We start from the raw sequence: 19,407 nt of genomic DNA on the forward strand, positions 1-19,407 counted from the left end.
AATTAATTTGTATTATTTAGTTATTTTGCATTAGTAAAAATTGCATATAAATATTGTCAATCAGGAATGTAAAAGTTGCTACAATTGTTGGATCGATTTTTTTTTGTCTGTGTGTCTTTACACAATAATAATTTTTATATTGTACTAGGTTTGTTGCTTTTTGGAAGCGTCCTAATTATATCATGCATATCCAGAAATAAAGTATTGTCGCATAATAACATTGATAGGGAAAACCATTTAGCTTCCGGTCATTCCCAAAGTTTATCATAAATATTAGAATTTCTCTCTCGTTCACTGTTGAAAACACAAACACCATCATGACTAATAGCCAGTGATACCAATTTAGTGCTTTTAGCACCAAATTTAGTGCTTTTTGATTTCCAAAAAGCACAAAATTGGTTTTTAGTACCTTTGGTGTTTTATATAATTTGAACAGTATTTAGTTTAATTGGCGACATCTTTTCATACAAAAATTCTGATTAGACCGTCAAAAACTTAAGAAACTCAACTATATTGCCATAGAATCAGATTGTTATGAAGGTGGTATTGATCCCTTTTTAATCAATATAGTTATTGATGGTATTTATTTTTATACCCTAAAGCAGGGTATAATAAGTTTGATCGGCCAAAAAATGTGCCTACCAGAAATATTGATTTTAGACCCCATAAAATATATACCGATCGACTCAGAATCACCTCCTGAATCGATCTAGCGCTTGGTGTCCGTCCGTCCGTCCGTCTGTCCAGATATTTGTTGTTCACAGGATTCCGGTCGCAATTATTAACCGATTTTGATGAAATTTGGTACAGGGAGTTTTTTGGGCACAAGGACGAACGCTATTGAATTTGGAAGAAATCGGAGATATAGCTCCCATATATATGTATCGCCCGATTTCGACAAATGGGGTCACGTTGCGCTTTTTTCAAACGGATCGTCGTTTGGCAAAAGGTAATCTTTTCCATCGCCCTTCAAGTCTGCAAAATTTCATCCAAATCGGTTCAGATTTAGATATAGCTCTCATATATATGTATCGCACGATTTTCCCAAATTTGGCCACAAAACCTTTATTTATCAACCGATCTTACTCAAATTTGGCTAAATATAATCTTCTATAGCACTAACTATATGTGCAAAAAATCATCGAAATCGGTTCATATTTAGCTATAGCTCCCATATATATGTACCGCCCGATTTTTCTAAATTTGGCCATAAAACCCTTATTTATCAACCGATCTTACCCAAATTTGGCTAAATGTAGTCTTCTATAGCACGTACTATATGTGCAAAAAATCATCGAAATCGGTTCAGATTTAGATATAGCTCCCATATATATGTATAGCCCGATTTTCCCAAATTTGGCCATAGAACCCTTATTTATTAACCGATCTTACTAAAAGTTGGCTAGATCTAGTCCTCTATAGTACTAACTATATGTGCAAAATTTCATCGAAATCGGTTCAGATGTAGATATAGCTCCCATATATGTATCACCCGATTTTGAAAAATTCGCCCCTAATAACCTTATGTTTGACCATACAGGCCTCATTTCTTAACCGATCTTATTCAAATCTTGCACAAGGTAACCTTTTGTGGTATTAAACCCGCAAAATATTATGCAAATTGGTTCAGATTTAGATATAACTTCCTTATATATGCATCGCTCCATTTTCCCAAATTTGGCCATAGTACTCTCATTTATTAACCAATGTTACTCAAATTTCACATTTTGATGTACTAGCCGATCGTACTAATACGTACTTGTAGCTCTTACATAAGAATATTGCTCGATTTTTACAAATTTGTATTTATTACCCACACTAATTTAACGATTTTCTCTTTTTTAATAATGGGCTCAATATTAGTGGCATACTAACTCCGTAGGCGCAATATCAACACAGCCAGTTAGCAACACTGGAGTAGGGGAAATTTCCTATATGTGGTAAACTTTATTCCAGTAGGGAATTTTGTCAACATTTTATTTCTATAGAACATTGTCAAATTGTATTTCTATAGAAATTTTTTTTCAAAATATTATTTCTATAAAAAATTTTCTCAAAATTTTATCTCTGTGGAATTTTTTCTCAAAATTTTATTTCTATAGAATTTATAGAATTTTATTTCTATAGAAAAATTTCTCACAAAAATTTGTTTATAGAAACTTTTTCCAAAATTTTATTTTTATAGAGATTTAACAAAAAAGATTACTAATTTGGGTAGAATTCTACCAACTGTGGCAACCGTGGTGGTAATACAAATTTATATTCTAAGTTATATACGTTGGATATTTATGTTTTAGGATAATAAAGTACTTAGAACCATTTTTGTTTTGTAAAATTTTTTAAATTTAACGAAAAATATAGTAGTAAAATATAGTAAAATTGTTTTGGAATGTATGGGAAAGTAGGGAACTTTTTTTGTCCTTGTAGGGTAAACCGAACATTTTCCGTGGCAACATTGACTATGAGCTATAGTCAGATTGACACAAAGCACCCATAGACATGCACCCCTTAATTTTCTTAAATATGCAACTGCGGTTTATCTCCCAGACCTATATGTTACCCAAAAATGCTTATGATTACTAATTCTGTATTGGTGGTTTAGGGTATGATATAGTCGGCCCCGCCCGACTTTCTACTTTACTTACTTGTTTTTTATTTGAAATTAATTGTAAAATTATAGTATCAATCACAGAATTATATATAAATAAGAAGTGAGGAAAGTCTAAAGTCGAGTGGGGCCGACTATATTATACCCTGCACCACTTTATAGATCTAAATTTTCGATACCATATAACATACGTCAAATGTTTTGGGTACTATATATAAAGTTTTATCCCAAATACATACATTTAAATATCACTCGATCTGGACAGAATTTGATTGACTTCTGCATTAGGGTGGAACACAAGGTTAGTACCCTGTTCCACTGTGTGACGCAGGGTATAAATATGGGAAACATTTAAATCTGAAGCAATTTTAAGGAAACTTCGCAAAAGTTCCTTTATGATTTATCGATCGATAGATATGTATTAGAAATAAAGGAAAATTTTAGTCACTTTTACAAGTTTTCGACTTAACAGTGACGATTTTATAAGGAAAATGTGAGTATTTAGGCCAGTTCTGCCCAAATCGGAAAAGCATATATATGGAAGCTATATAGAAATCTGAACCAATTTCAACAAAATTTGACATGCATACTTAGCATTTTAATTATACTCCCTGTGCGAAATTTCACGTAAATCGGACTACAACTTTGTCCTCTGTGGCCATATGATGGAAAATCGGGCGAAAGATATATATGGAAACTATATCGATATTCAATAAAAATTTAACACACTTGACTACACTACTAATTGTACTCCTACTGCAAAATTTCAACCAAATAAGTCCATATCGGGCGAAAGATATATATGGGAGCTATATCTCAATCTGAACCGATTTCAATCAAATTGGACACACCCTACTATAGTACTTATTGTTCTCCTGGTGCAAAATTTCAAGCAATTTAGGGTAAAACTCTGGATTCTGGGGCCATATAAGTCCATATCGGGCGAAAGATATATATGGGAGCTGTATCTAAATCAAAGCCGATTTCAATAAAATTTTGCACACTTGACTATACGACCAAGTGTTATGTTTGTGCAAAATTTCAAGCATATCAGGGTAAAACTCTGGCTTCTGGGTCCATATAAGTGCATATCGGGCGAAAGATATATATGGGAGCTATATCTAAATCTGAACCGATTTCTTCCAACATCAATAGGGTTCTATTCTGACCCACATTAGGAACATATGCCAAATTTGAAGGCGATTGGACTTAAATTGCGACCTAGACTTTGATCACAAAAATGTGTTCACAGACAGACGGACGGACGGATGGACGGACGGACAGACGGACATGGTTATATCGACTCAGGGACCCACGCGGAGCATTATTGCCAAAGACACCATGTGTCTATCTCGTCTCCTTCTGGGTGTTACAAACATATGCACTAACTTATAATATCCTGTTCCACAGTGTGGCGCAGGGTATAAAATTTGAACAGAATACACAGAAAAAAATTTCCGTAGTTAAACGAACGCTAAATTTAACTTATTTTTATTGGAAAAAAATTATTTGCTTGTAGTTAAATTTTGTTACTTTTATCGAAATTTTCCACAGCTTGATAAAATCTTACTTTTTTAAGTATGTCTCAAAAATTTTATGAACTAAACGTGAGTATAAAGTTCAATGACCGTACACATAAGTTCAATATGAACTAAAACAAATTAAAATTTTCGTACGTTTCCCAAAAATAGTAAGAATGAACTGCTATATGGTTAAAATGGTCATGATTTGGCGCCAATGATTTTCTTCTTTACTTTTAGTTAATTTGTTCTTCTATGAGAGGATGTAATTTCCTGAACTGCAGTTAAAAAGTACAACAGGGCATTAAAATTTCCTAGTTTTAACATTGCTTTGCGGAAATCTCAAAATGTGGAGTAAAATTTAGTTCAATTTTCATGTGTGGTAGTTCATTCTTCCTATAAAACAGTTCACATTTTTTCGGTGTATATAAGTTAGTGCATATGTTTTGCAAAACCCAGAAGGAGAAGATATAGACATGGTGTCCTTTGAAAATATTGCTAAGGCTAAGTCCCTGAGTCGATCTAGTAATATACACCTTCTGGGTGTTGCAAACAGGGTAAGTCCCTGAGTCGATCTAGTCATGTCCGTCCATCCGTGTGTCTGTGACTACATTTTTAAAATCAAAGTGTAGGTCGCAGTTTTAGTCCAAACGACTTCGCTTAAGTATATATTTTGAGTCAGAATAGAACCCTATTGATTTTGGAGGACATCGGTTCAGATTTATATATAACACCCCGTTTTACACCCATAGGTTGGGTTACGTTAGGTATAGTTGCAGCCCGATATTTCAGGCTCACTGTGACTATTCAGTCAATTGTGATACCACAGTGAGGACCTTCTCTCTTATGACTCAGTGCTGTCCGATTCTATGTTAAGCTCGCTGACAAGGGACCACCTTTTTAGAGTCGAGTCCGAACGGCGGTCCACATTGCAGTGAAACCACTTTGAGGAGCTAAAAAACTTGTTTGGTGTTCGGTCGAAGCAGGAATCGAACCACGACCTTGTGTATGCAAGGCGGGCATGCTAACCACTGCACCACGGTGGCTCCAGGTGGTTGTAATAAGAATTTTTAGATAATACGGTATCACAATGAAAAGTACCATGGGATCCATAAGTAACGGACTGCTAAAATATTCTAAATTAACCTCGGACTTGGTAGACACAAAAAAATGTGTTCACTAAAGGAAGGGTTTTCATTTCGGAAGACCGAAGTTTTTGAAAAAACGGAGTTCTTTTTTGATGTTATACTCTTCAGTGGTAATAGTTGCAGAGACTGTCATAAATTTAATACTATTGGTTTTTAAAGAAAAATAGAAAATAAACAATTCGGACAAACTTCGTCTTTCAATTTTTTTTACGTACCCTCAGGTGATACTCGGACAGACGGACATGGATGGATCGAATTGGAATTGATTCTTAGTAGTCTCGAAAATAAACACTTCTCCTTCCTTTAATTCCATAAAACTTTTTCTTGCACTTTTCCGCAGTAATGAAGCAGAACATAAACATGTAATTCACCCTTGTAGGGCTAACGCATACGGTCTCTGGAAAATACCCTCCTAAATAAATTTGTTTTACAATTTAAATGAATTTAAATTGAATTGCATTTACATTATATGCAACTATATCGCCTCACCGTACATCAGATGTCTTTTTTGTTGTATACTAGTTTGCAATTCGTTGCTTTTTGCATTTTTTTTTTATTTGTTGGTGTTCTCTTTTACAATATTTGCCGGTTGAAATTATCAATGAAGGCAGCAACAAAGAATGAATGAACGACAAAGAATGCGTTTTTATGGAAAACATGTGATGTCAATGAAATTGAAAAAAACAAAAACGAAAAGTAACTCATAACACCATATAACAAAAAGAGATATCAACAAAAAAAAAACAAAAAACAAAATCAGTATAAAGTGAATAAGGAATAACCATAGAACTAAATGGGATAGAAGTGTTGGGATTAAAAAATATATTAATAATAATAACAATAAAATAAAATGTACATACAATGGAAACAATTGGGCTGTCAACATTATAAACATCAATAATCAGAAATATGTGTAATCAAATTATTTATATCAGGTCGAAAACCTATGTTGTTAGCACCTATATTACCTGTTTATTTTCATAATTCATTATGATTGTAAATATATAAATAAATAAATAAATCAAATTATTTATGAACAATTACCACAATTTTATGATATTAATACTATATCATAAAATTGTAATGATAAATTTTAATATCTCTTTCAGGGCATTTAATAATTACCGTGTTAATATTAAAGTATCTGCGATGGATTTCAATCTTTAATATTATAAACAAATAAGAAAATAAAACAAACAGAACAATCCTCTCTTCAATGAAACAAAAATTACAAAAATGGCTTACACGAAAATAAGAAATAAAATATTCAAAACTATTATCAATTTTCTACAAAATAATTATCACATATGAAGAAAGAGTGACAAGAAGAAAAAGTGAAAAAGTAAACAAAATAAAAATTTAAAATACTAAAAAAAATAAAATAATTAATTTCGAGAATAAATGTTCAACTATCTACAAGTATTGTATCATTAACAAAAAAAAGGAAAACAAAAATATCTAAAACTGAAAACATCAACATGTTGCATACAACGTTCACATCACCCATGTCATCGTTATCATCACCATCATCTGCATCAGCATCAGCAACATTGACAGTGCCTGCGCTTTGTAAAATGTTTACAAAACATTTTCGTCGAAAATCCTTAGATAGTGAAATATCGAAAAACTCCAGTAAAACCCGTTCCAGTAGCATCAACCACAATAACAGAAGTTGTGGTCAAACTGCCAATAAAACAATAATTATGCCTGCTGTAATAATTTTTGTTATTTTAAGTTGTTTAGTTCATAAGGTAAGTTGATACTTTTCATACCCTCCACCGTTTATAACACATCGAAATATTGGTCTAAGACCCCATAAAGTATATACATATATTCTGGGTTGTGGTGAAATTCTGAGTCGAGCTAGCTATGTCCGTCTGTGGAAATCACTCTAACTTCCGAACGAAACAAGCTATCGACTTGGCACAAGTAGTTGCTATTGATGTAGGTCGGATGGTATTGCAAATTTATGGCCAATTTACGGACCATGTTTACGTATAGCTCCCATATAAACCGAACCCCAGATTTGACTTGCGGATCCTCTTGGAGGAGCAAATTTCATGAGATCCGTTTGAAATTTGGTACGTGGTGTAAGTATATGACCTCTAATACCCATGCAAAAATTGATCCATATCGGTCCATAATTATATATAGTCCCCATATAAACCGATCCCCAGATTTGACCTCCGGAGCCTCTTGGAGGAGCAAATTTCATCCGATTCAGTTGAAATTTTCTATGTTGCATAAGTACATGGCCCCTTACAACCATACAAAAATGTGTCCATATCGGTCTATATTTACATATAGCCCTCATATAAACCGATCCCCAGATTTGAACTCCGGAGCCTCTTGGAGGAGCAAATTTCGTCCGATTCGGTTAAAATTTTGTACGTTATATAAGTATAAGTATATGGTCTCTAACAACCACGCAAAAATTGGTCCATATCGGACCATAATTATATATATCCCCTATATAAACCAATCACCAGATTTGACCTCCGCAGACTCTTGGAGGAGCAAATTTCGTTCGATTCGGTTGAAATTTTCTATATTGCGTAAGTATATGGCCACTAAGAACCATACAAAAAATTATCAATGTCGGTCTATAATTATATATAGCCCCCATATAATCCGATCCCCAGATTTCACCTACGGAGCCTCTTGGAGGACTAAATTTAGTTCGATTCGGTTAAATTCTGTACGTTATATTAGTATATGGTCTCTAACAACCACGCAAAAATTGGTCCATATCGGACCATAATTATATATATATCCCCTATATAAACCAATCACCAGATTCGGTTGAAATTTTCTATTTTGCGTAAGTATATGGTCACTAAAAACCATACAAAAATTTATCAATATCGGTCTTTAATTATATATAGCCCCTATATAAACCAATCCTAAGATTTGATCTACGGAGCCTCTTGGAGGAGCAAATTTCGTTCGATTCGGTTAAAATTTTGTACGTTATATAAGTATATGGTCTCTAACAACCGTGCAAAAATTGGTTCATATCGGTCTATAATTATATATAGCCCCATATAAACCGATACCCAGATTTAACATCGCGAGCCTCTTAGAAGGACAAATTTCTGAGAGGCGCAAATTTCATCCGATTCGGGTGAAATTTGGTAGTATATTGTTGCTAACAACCATTCCAAAAGTGGTCCATATAGGTCCATAGTTATATATAGCGCCCAGATAAACCAATCCTCAGATTTTACTTCTTCCTGGATAAGCAAATTCCATTTGATCTTGCTAAAATTTGGTGCTAATAACACAAAAATTGGACCGTATAGGTTCATAATTGCCCTCATATAAACCGACCCCCATATAAACCGACCCCCATATTTCACTTCTGTCTTTCTTTTACCGCGCAAAAATTCATACCGGTCAAGAACTGAATTATATAGGTCTCTACTCAGCCTTTTTTACCTAATATATACCCCGTATGGACAAACTTCCAATTTAGAAGACGATGTTAAGGAGTTTTAGATACCTTTCCATCGGCAAGTATTACTACAACCCAAGTAATTCGATTTTATTTATTTATGGTTTAAAAGGGCGATTGTGGATGACAGTATTTAATAGACGTTTCTACGCAATCCATGTACCCTCCACACATAAGATTCGGCCTGGCCGATCTTACGGCCGTATATACTTGTTTCTTTTAATTGCATTTCCAAATCCACAAGATTTTAAACTTCAATTCTAAACAAAATCTTCGTTTCCAACCATATTAGAAAGATATAATGAAAACTATGTCAAGCAATATATAAGACTCCTACACTGAAAATGCTTAAAATTTTTTTGATAATTATTCCGATTAATTATTATTATTGTGTTCAATGTTTATACTGATTATTCATCGGTAATATATTTTTATTTTATTTTTTAACCATTCTCGAGTAAATTAAAATTATCAAAAGCAAAAGTAAGTATCGCTTTTCCCATCCAAATAGTCTTCCTATTGCTTCATTCACACAAGCGGGCTCCTAAGGAGATGAATTTTACACCAAAAACTTACTACTTGGTTTTCATATTAGCCTGATATTGAAAGAAATGATTTACGTTCAAATGCAGGGTTCAATATTATAATTTTTATTCGAGGTTTTTTTTTTTTTGAAAACAAAATTAAGGAACTTGATGAAATAAGTAATTGAAAAGTAACTACCATATAGAAATCTATACAAGACTGGCTATGCAAGTTTCAGCCCGGACTAGTGGTAATTTTCATAGTCTTCAACACAGATATGGCTGGAGGAGATGACTCGATTTGGGAAAGAACCCCAGAATTATTCCCTTGAAAATTAAACCAACTCTACTCCCACTTTATATAGCATACAGTGAAAAAAGTAAGCCCAGATCCAAATATTTTGTTTTTACTATAATGATTTGGGTATTGATTCCGAGCCAAAGAAGCAAATAATTTAAGCAAGGATATTTTTTAGACACAAGTGTATTTTATATTTGAGTTTTTGGTACTAGGAAACAAATTTTAGTTTTATTTAGTTTTTACAGCTTTTTCATGTGTTATCCTTTAAAAACGTGTTAACAGCAACTTAAATTTTCAAATTCAGGCACGACTTCAACTAGAAATTATGCTATTCAAGTAAAAAGTCTTTAAAATAAAATGATAGAAAACATCTCCTATTTTTAAACGCTTTTTTTGAAAAAAGTCTACAAATTTAAAGAAAATTTAATAAATTTTGAATAATTTTTCTCAATTATTAAAGTCAAGTTGACCTTAGTCAAAAAAAAATTTTTCTTTAATGTTATGAAACCCATTTTTAATTTAAGAAAATTTCATTAATTTTGAAGAATTTTACTGAATTATGGAAACCAAATTGACCTTAGTCCAACAATATTTTCTTTCATGTTAATATATCGATTTTTACAGCGAATCACTTAGGTTAGGTTAGGTTGTAGAGGATGACTTCAATTTCGTTTTGCATTACTGTTCACTTAGACCACTATGGGTCCATTATGATTCCCCGATGTAATCTTTCCAGCTTCTTCCTTCCGATGTGGTCCTCTTTAAAGTAGTCTCAGAACTTCCACTTGTCTGTCTTCTTTAAAAGAAATCTTAGAACAACCAACCAGAGGCCCTGATGGAGGCAAGTATGTTTATTAAGCTGCACTCCCGCTGATCAGAGAGAGCCTGAAAGAAAAAGGAGCCCAGTATCTTGTTTCTTCTAAAGGATAATGCTGGACACTGACACAGGAAGTGGTGCGAGTCTTCCGTAATTTCCGGGTCCAGACATCATCTACAGATGTCATCATCTTTATGGCCTATTCACCCAGAAAAAAGTGCCTTCGAAACTAAAGGAAAAATTTTTCATCAACATAGTTTATCCATTTTATTTTCATTAAGGTAAATTTTTGTGAGAACTAATAAAATTTACTCGTTTCAGTAAAAAATCCTAAACTGTAAGCAGTTAGGAATAGTTCATTAACTAGAATAAGGCATGGAATTTTACTCATACTGTTTTCTTCGCTGGGTATACGAATTTCCTACTGAACAAGAAAATTTTATTCACCGATAACAAAGCATTCGTAAAAATAAACAAAAAACGAACTAAAACCAAGTTTCCTCAAAATTAGTAAAATTTCTTATAAAATGATAATTGCGACTTCCTTTATAATAGAAACTTTTCATATATACGAACAACACTTGGCTTAGAAAAATATTTTAGTTCATTCGTACTAAGAAGTTTGCAATCCTTTCAAAACGTAAAGAAAAAAACTTGTTAGAATATAGGAAATTTTCCTATATTTCTATTGTCTACCTGTAATCGATACCTGTCATCGTAATCGATGTGTTTGCGCGTGGGTGTAATCGATATGTTTGCGCGTGGTTTGTTTTTTTAGTTGGAATCGCGTTGTTGCGGAGAGATTGTTAAAAAAATAATATGGTAAAATAATATAATAAATAGCAATTAAAATATATACAATATATGTTATTTTAAAGTAGTGAGAAAATTTTTCGTTTTTTGAAAATAAATCTATCAATGTCGTGATGGTGTATAAAGGAAGAAAACACCAGCAGAATAATTACCCTTTCATTTGTCTTCATTTTGGAATCTTCAAATATCAGGTAATATTCAGTGGCGCTAACCTTTTGTAACAAAAATGTTTTATCATTTTTTATATTTGTAGGTATTGAAATTGTAAAAGGAGGACAAAATCGTTAGGAAGCAACTTATTAAAAGTGAAAAGTACAAGAAGAAGATGAAAAAGTGCGTTTTACAGTTGATAATATCACATGGAAATTGGAAATAGTGGAATAATAAACTAATATTTCAAGGACAGTCGATGCTGTTGATTCTTAATAAATATAATCAATATATTAATAAAACATGTCTTTTATTGAAGATAAAATTGCTTATATAAATAAATAAAATTGTATTTAAAAACGAAGGCAAGCAGTTCTAATTATGAAGTAAAAGTTTTACCACAAATATGTAAGATTTGTCCAAATGAATGAAAAAATTTCAATAAAATCATTCCATATATGAATTCAAATCAGTTAAATTTTTTATATACGAATATATACGAAGTTCAACTTTCTTCACAATGAGTTCATTTTAACTTAAAGAAGTGGTCACTTTTTTTTGGGTGTTCTTACCATGTGTTTTCCAAGTGTGTTATGTCTTCTTATGATGCCAATCAAAGGCCGCAATTCCTCTCTGTTCATCGACAATAAAATTTCGCAGTTCCATCGGTTATTTTCGTCCCATATAAACTTGGTTTGCTCGCAATCATCCGAAGTGGCCCAGCGTCTTTTCCATGGTTCATCATATTTGACTGGAGGAAAACGTCCGCTAGGACATTTTTCGTTCCACGAGCGTCCTCCTTAGCCAGCACATCCGCCTCCTCATTCCCTATTATGCCACAGTGCCTAGGCACCCAGCACAGAGTTATATTATGCTGTTCAGTGAGAACCTTGAGTTCTCTACGACAGCAGATGATTACCTTAGAACTTATGTCAGCACTGCATGAAGCCCAGGTAACCAGCACAAAGTTATATTATACTGTTCAGTTCTCTACGACAGCAGATGACTACCTTAGAGCTTATGTCAGCACTGCATAAAGCTTTTATAGCTGCTTGACTGTCAATGAAGAAACAGATATCGCTCCTGAATAACGGCCTCATCAACAGCGTCACATCAGCCTTTTTGTGATCGCAGAAATCTCCGCCTGAAAAATACTGCAATCACTGTCCAGCGTGTAAGACTCCCGTATTTCCGGTTCAATGCAATAAATGTCGCTGATATCCTTCAGGGTTCTGAAGGATATCCTTCTGTCTTCCCACTCCTCCATACTTGGTATAATATCACTTAACTATAAATCACTTGTAAAGACATATAAAGACAAAACGATTTCATTAAAAGGTTTATGACTTTTGAACAAAAACAAAAACTTTATGTTAGAGAATTGCGTCTTCTATACTAGGCAAAATTCCCATTCTAAGGAAACGAAATCTTTGGCCTGACGACAACATTTTTTCTAGTGTATGAAACTAATCCTCATATGAAGCTAAACCGTAGCGTCCGCTTACGATGGTAAGGGTTATTAAAAGTTTATATTTAAGAAAAATTGAAATATACACGCAAAAAAATAATTCTTTCCTCCCAAACGAAATTTTAGACAAACAAGGTTCGTTTCTCATTTGCTTTTCGTTGAAAGGAAGTGTATTTGGAAGAAAAGCATATTTTTTTGTGATAAACGTTTATTCTTTTCCAGGATGTAAAAACAATTTCATAAAGACTAACTCAAAAAAAATTTTTTTCTGGCTAATTGCATTTTCCCTCACATCTTTCCCACTTCCACGAAGTTTTTTAGTTCTTAGAACCTTTTTCTGTAACACAAACAATGTAGAAGAAATTATACGATTTTATAAATTTTAAATTTTTTTTACCTTTCGCCTGGACGGAGAATCGAACCGCGGACCATGCAATTTGTAAGCCAACACACTATCCACTGAGCCATGTAGCCATTATTGTCATCAATAGACAATTACCCATATAACTAAGTTATATTTATATAGCATAGCTTGCGGCGCCCACGAGCCGATTAAACAAAGTTTATTTAACAGAAAAATACATTTAGTTGGGCACCGTGGAGCAGTGGTTGCTACGTCTGACTTGCATGCCAAGGGTCGTGGGTTTGATCCCTGCTTCGACCAAAGTTTTTTTTTTTTTTACATATATACCAGATATGATCGGAAGATTCCGAAAAATTTTCAACATTACATTCTACTATATTAAATTTTTACTATGAACTGTAAAATGTGTCTTATTAAAGACCTAAATTTAGAAAAGAACAGTGTTTGATATAAACGAAATGGACTGTGTTGTTGGTTTAAAAATAACTTTTTTACTGAAAAAATAAAAATTTTGTAACAAACGAATTTTTTTGGTGATAAAAGTGTATACTTTTCGAAGCAATTCAAAAAACTCTAACAAAAGAAAAACGTTTTCGGTACACGTTTTCCAAACGTTTTTTTTTTCTTTGCGTGTAGCGCAAATTGGGCTGCTTTCGTTCCCAAAAATCTCCAATAAATGTTGGACAAGTTGAAACCCTAAAAGAACAAGGCTCTGTTATAGAATAAAATTTGAAACGTATATAAGATTTTTGTTCGTGCTGCAATTAGGTAAGATTTCGAAACACTAAACGAAGAGACCAATGATTGATCCAAATGCTCGAGATATCGTCCAAATCAGTGACTTAGACCCGAGTTCTCACGAAATTCACAATTGTAGAAAAATGCTAAAAATACCCAAGTTTAAAATCCCCAAGTTAAAAAAATGAATAAATTAAAATTTCTTTTCTAGAATCAAATACGCAAGGCTCAAATTTAAAAAAAAATCAATTCTTCTCTACTTTTGCTTGGAATCAATACCAAAATCAATAGTGTAAAGACAAAATCTTTGGAACCGTTTTTTTCTTTCAGTGTTCAAAGGATCCTAGGATATGAGACGGAAGGGAGGTAACCTTACTTATGTAAGGGAATATAAATCCGCCCCCCCCCCAAAAAAAAGTGTACTTGGATCCAAAGATTTTGACATTGCCTTAAGGATTTTGGTATTGATTCCGAGCCAAAGATCTTTAAAATAAAGAAATTGTTTAGCGATATAATATAATCCTCCTCCCCCATCTTTTTCCATGTGACCACAGTGGACATATTTCTCTTTGTTTTGTATATGCAACATTACTTCAATTCGGAAGATTTCTGGCAGTTTATCTTTGGTTCAAATTTGGCTTATCTATCTCTTCCCGTTTGGCTAATTTATGCCAATTTCTATTCGTATATAACTCACCACCGTGGTGCAATGGTTAGCATGCCCGCCTTACATACATAGGGTCGTGGGTTCGATTCCTGCTTCGACCGAACACCAAAAAGTTTTTCAGCGTTGGATTATCCCACCTCAGTAATGCTGGTAACATTTCTGAGGGTTTCAAAGCTTCTCTAAGTGGTTTCACTGCAATGTAGAACGCCGTTCGGACTCGGCTATAAAAAGGAGGCCCCTTGTCATTGAGCTTAACATGGAATCGGGCAGCCATCAGTGATAAGAGAAAAGTTCATCAATGTGGTATCACAATGGACTGAATAGTGTAAGTGAGCCTAATACATCGGGCTACCACCTAACCTAACTCATTTTTCACATATAGGTGGCGCTGAAATTTTTTTTATACGGATTTATTTTCCCTTACATACCGTATTTGTATCTTCAAGTAAATCTATTCAGTTTTCACCTCAAACCTGTTTCAAGACCATAGTGTTATTTTTGGAATTTGGGAACATGGAATATTTTTGTCGGGAAAATATTTGTTTTGTCAGATATAAATCAGAAAGCGGCTATATAATTTTCGACAAAATAACATGGTTGGCCGAACAAAATAACATTAACTCGTGGAGAATTTAGTTATTGTTAAAAAAAAGGTATGTGGCCATTGCTTACCACGTGTTGAGAGCCACCGTGGTGCAATGGTTAGCATGCCCAGCTTGCATATACAAGGTCGTAGGTTCGATTCAACGCTTCTCTAAGTGGTTTCACTACAATGTGGAACGCCGTTCGGACTCGGCTACAAAAAGTAGGTCCTTTGTCATTGAGCTTAACATGGAATCGGGTAGCACTCAGTGATAAGAGAGAAGTTCACCAATGTGGTATCACAATGGACTGAATAGTCTAAGTGAGCCTAATACATCGGGCTGCCACCTAACCTTACCACGTGTTGAAACAATTCATTTCCTCCGAACTTTATTATGACCTCCTTTACACTTTCAACTTTGAAGATGTAGTTTCTTCACGCATCATTGTGACGTCAATCCCAATACCCATATCGGGGAAAAAAATGGCACTCCAACGTAAAGAGTTAGCAGATTCAATGTGTCATAATGTCTAAAATGATCGTCAGTGATCCAATTATGAAGTCTTAAAAATCTTCAGCACAGTTACTCCAGCAGCAAATAAACACTTAAAAATAAACTTAAGTACATACAAAAACTTGTCCACTTCAAAATCTATGTTCGAAAATACCTTCAAGCCAATAAAATATCTGAAGATGGAAATTGGTTTAAAAAAACAAACCATTTGAAGACATGAACTACATTTGAGTTTACACAATTTAATGAAACAAAAAAACACTTATAAATATGTTTAAAGCCAAATTCGAATTTAAAATTTACAGTAGAGCAATTAGTCGATACTTAAATCAGTACCTTAAACATGATTTGATTTTATATATTATAACTTTTTTGAAAATAGTAAAAAATATTTCAGTTAGAAATGTAGAGTCTTAAGCTCATCAAATCTCCGAAATCTTTATGAGTAAAGATATTACAACATATGTACATTGTCAAAAAATTGTCGTATATATATTTATTTTTTGCTAAACAACCCACTATGGAAACTCAGCCCAATTCAAATTTTTTGCCAGAACTACTCAATAAGTTTTGAGACAGGATTTTTATACAAATTGTTTGATTGTCTATGAAGTGGGGAAGTTTGTAGCAAGAAACCCTATAGAAAAAAGTGGGGAAGTTTGTAGCACGAACACCTATAGAAAAAACCATGAACGGTGTGGTCTTTTCAAAACGATCTATTCATGCAAGTGAATCAACACACATGTGTTGTCAAATTGAGAACAGACGGGATCAATCTGACAACGTTAAAATGACACCATGCGTTGTCAAAACAACAACCAGCGTTCATGATCTGAAAACGTAATGGTTACGAATTTATAAAGAAAACAAGTAAGGAAAGTCTAAAGTCGGGCGGGGCCGACTATATGCACCACTTTGTAGATCTAAATTTTCGATACAATATCACATCCGTCTAATGTGTTGGGGGCTATAAATAAAGGTTTGTCCCAAATACATACATTTAAATATCACTCGATCTGGACAGAATTTCATAGACTTCTACAAAATCTATAGACTCAAAATTTAAGTCGGCTAATGCATTAGGGTGGAACACAATGTTAGTAAAAAATATGGGAAACATTTAAATCTGAAGCAATTTTAAGGAAACTTCGCAAAGTTTTTTTTTTTTTTGATTATCGCTCGATATATATGTATTTGATGATAAGGAAAATTACAGTCCTTTTTACAAGTTTTCGACTACGCAGAGGCGATTTTAAAAGGGAAAATATTGGTATTTTGACCATTTTTGTCGAAATCAGAAAAACATATATATGGGAGCTATATCTAAATCTGAACCGATTTCAACCAAATTGGGCACGCATAATAACAATGCTAATTCTACTCCCTGTGAAAAATTTCAACTAAATCGGAGTAAAAAATTGGCCTCTGTGGTCATATGAGTGTAAATCGGGCGAAAGATATATATGGGAGCTATATATAAATCTGAACCGATTTCAATCAAATTTGGCACGCATAGCTACAATGCTAAATCTACTCCCTGTGCAAAATTTCAACCAAATTGAACCAAAACTCTGGCCATTAGAACCATATTGGTCCATATCGGGCGAAAGATATATATGGGAGTTATATCCAAATCTGAACCGATTTCAATCAAATTTTGCACACTTAACTGCACTACTAATTGTACTCCTAGTGCAAAATTTCAAACAAATTGGGCCAAAACTCTGGCTTCTAGGACCATATTAGTCCATATCGGGCGAAAGATATATATGGGAGCTATATCTAAATCTGAACCGATTTCAATCAAATTTTGCACACTTGACTATACGACTAAGTGTTATGTTTGTAAAAAATTTCAAGCAAATCGGTATAAAACTCTGGCTGCTGGGTCCATATTAGTCCATATCGGGCGAAAGATATATATGGGAGCTATATCTAAATCTAAACCGATTTCTTCCAAAATCAATAGGGTTCTATTCTGACCCAAATTAGGAACATGTGCCAAATTTGAAGGCGATTGGACTAAAATTGCGACCTAGACTTTGATCACAAAAATGTGTTCACAGACAGACGGACGGACGGACAGACGGACCTGGTTATATCGACTCAGGGACCCACCCTGCGCATTATTGCCAAAGACACCATGTGTCTATCTCGTCTCCTTCTGGGTGTTACAAACTAACTAACTTATAATACCCTGTTCCACAGTGTGGCGCAGGGTATAAATATGGGAAACGTTTAAATCTGAAGCAATTTTAAGGAAACTTCGAAAACGTTTATTTATGATTGATCGCTCGATATACATGTATTAGAAGTTTAGGAAAATTAGAGTCATTTTTACAACTTTTCGACTAAGCAGTGGCGATTTTACAAGGAAAATGTTGGTATTTTGACCATTTTTGTCGAAATCAGAAAAACATATATATGGGAGCTATATCTAAATCTGAACCGATTTCAACCAAATTTGGCACGCATAGCAACAATGCTTATTCTACTCCCTGTACAAAATTTCAACTACATCGGAGTTAAAAATTGGCCTCTGTGGTCATATGAGCGTAAATCGGGCGAAAGATATATATGGGAGCTATATCTAAATCTGAACCGATTTCAACCAAATTTGGCACGTATAGCAACAATGCTTATTCTACTCCCTGTACAAAATTTCAACTACATCGGAGTTAAAAATTGGCCTCTGTGGTCATATGAGCGTAAATCGGGCGAAAGATATATATGGGAGCTATATCTAAATCTGAACCGATTTCAACCAAATTTGGGACTCATAGCTTCAATGCTAATTCTACTCCCTGTGCAAAATTTCAACTAAATCGGAGCAAAAAATTTGCCTCTATGGTCAAATGAGTGTAAATCGGCCGAAAGCTATATATGGGAGCTATATCTAAATCTGAACCGATTTCAACCAAATTTGGCACGCATAGCTACAATGCTAATTCTACTCCCTGCGCAAAATTTCAACCAAATTGGGGTAAAACTCTGGCTTCTGGGACCGTATTAGTCCATATCGGGCGAAAGATATATATGGGAGCTATATCTAAATATGAACCGATTTCAATAAAATTTAGCACACGTGACTACAGTACTAATTGTTCTTCTTGTGCAAAATTTTAAGCAAATTAGGTTAAAACTCTGGCTTCTGGGGCCATATAAGTCCATATCGGGCGAAATATATATATGGGAGCTATATCTGAATCTGAACCGATTTCTTTCAAAATCAATAGGGATCTATTCTGAGCCAAAACACATACTTGTGCCAAATTTGAAGTCGATTGGACTAAAACTGCGACCTAGACTTTGATTACAAAAAAGTGTTCACGGACAGACGGACAGACGGACATCGCTATATCGACTCAAGAGCCCACCCTGAGCATTTTTGCCAAAGACACCATGTGTCTATCTCGTCTCCTTCTGGGTGTTGCAAACATATGCACTAACTTATAATACCCTGTTCCACAGTGTGGAACATTGCACCTCCAGCGAAGTTGCCATAACAACGTCTAACGAATATTTTAAGACTTTTCATTGCCAAATACAAACGAATCCCGTTCATGAAATCCTGAACTTCGGTGGGCGAAATAGTGAACATTCCGCTTTGATTTTTTTGTGAACGTTCAGTTTCATTTTGTCACCGTTCGTTAACGATTGTGGAACGAAATTTTTCTATTAGTGAATGTAAAAGTTGGTACAATTGTACTTAGTTTGGTGCATTTCGCTTCCCAAAAG

The 19,407-nt window shown here is 34.0% G+C and overlaps 1 protein-coding gene and 1 long non-coding RNA gene across 2 annotated transcripts in view; both read left to right on the forward strand.

Annotated features, from left to right (window-relative positions):
* The first annotated feature begins 6,391 nt into the window (after positions 1-6,391).
* The window catches only part of Ser (protein serrate), a 177,451-nt gene continuing 164,435 nt past the window's right edge, over positions 6,392-19,407 (forward strand). Inside the window, exon 1 of the mRNA XM_075290884.1 lies at positions 6,392-7,027. Coding sequence (XP_075146999.1) covers positions 6,755-7,027 — 273 coding nt within the window. The 5' untranslated portion in view covers positions 6,392-6,754. The remainder of the gene's footprint in view (positions 7,028-19,407) is intronic.
* Positions 11,253-11,558, forward strand: LOC142219672 (uncharacterized). The gene is made up of 2 exons (XR_012717697.1): positions 11,253-11,376; positions 11,439-11,558. It is a non-coding gene; the product is annotated as an uncharacterized LOC142219672 (long non-coding RNA).

The sequence above is a fragment of the Haematobia irritans genome, chromosome 1 (genome assembly GCF_050003625.1).
Source record: "Haematobia irritans isolate KBUSLIRL chromosome 1, ASM5000362v1, whole genome shotgun sequence".
NCBI lineage: Eukaryota > Metazoa > Arthropoda > Insecta > Diptera > Muscidae > Haematobia > Haematobia irritans.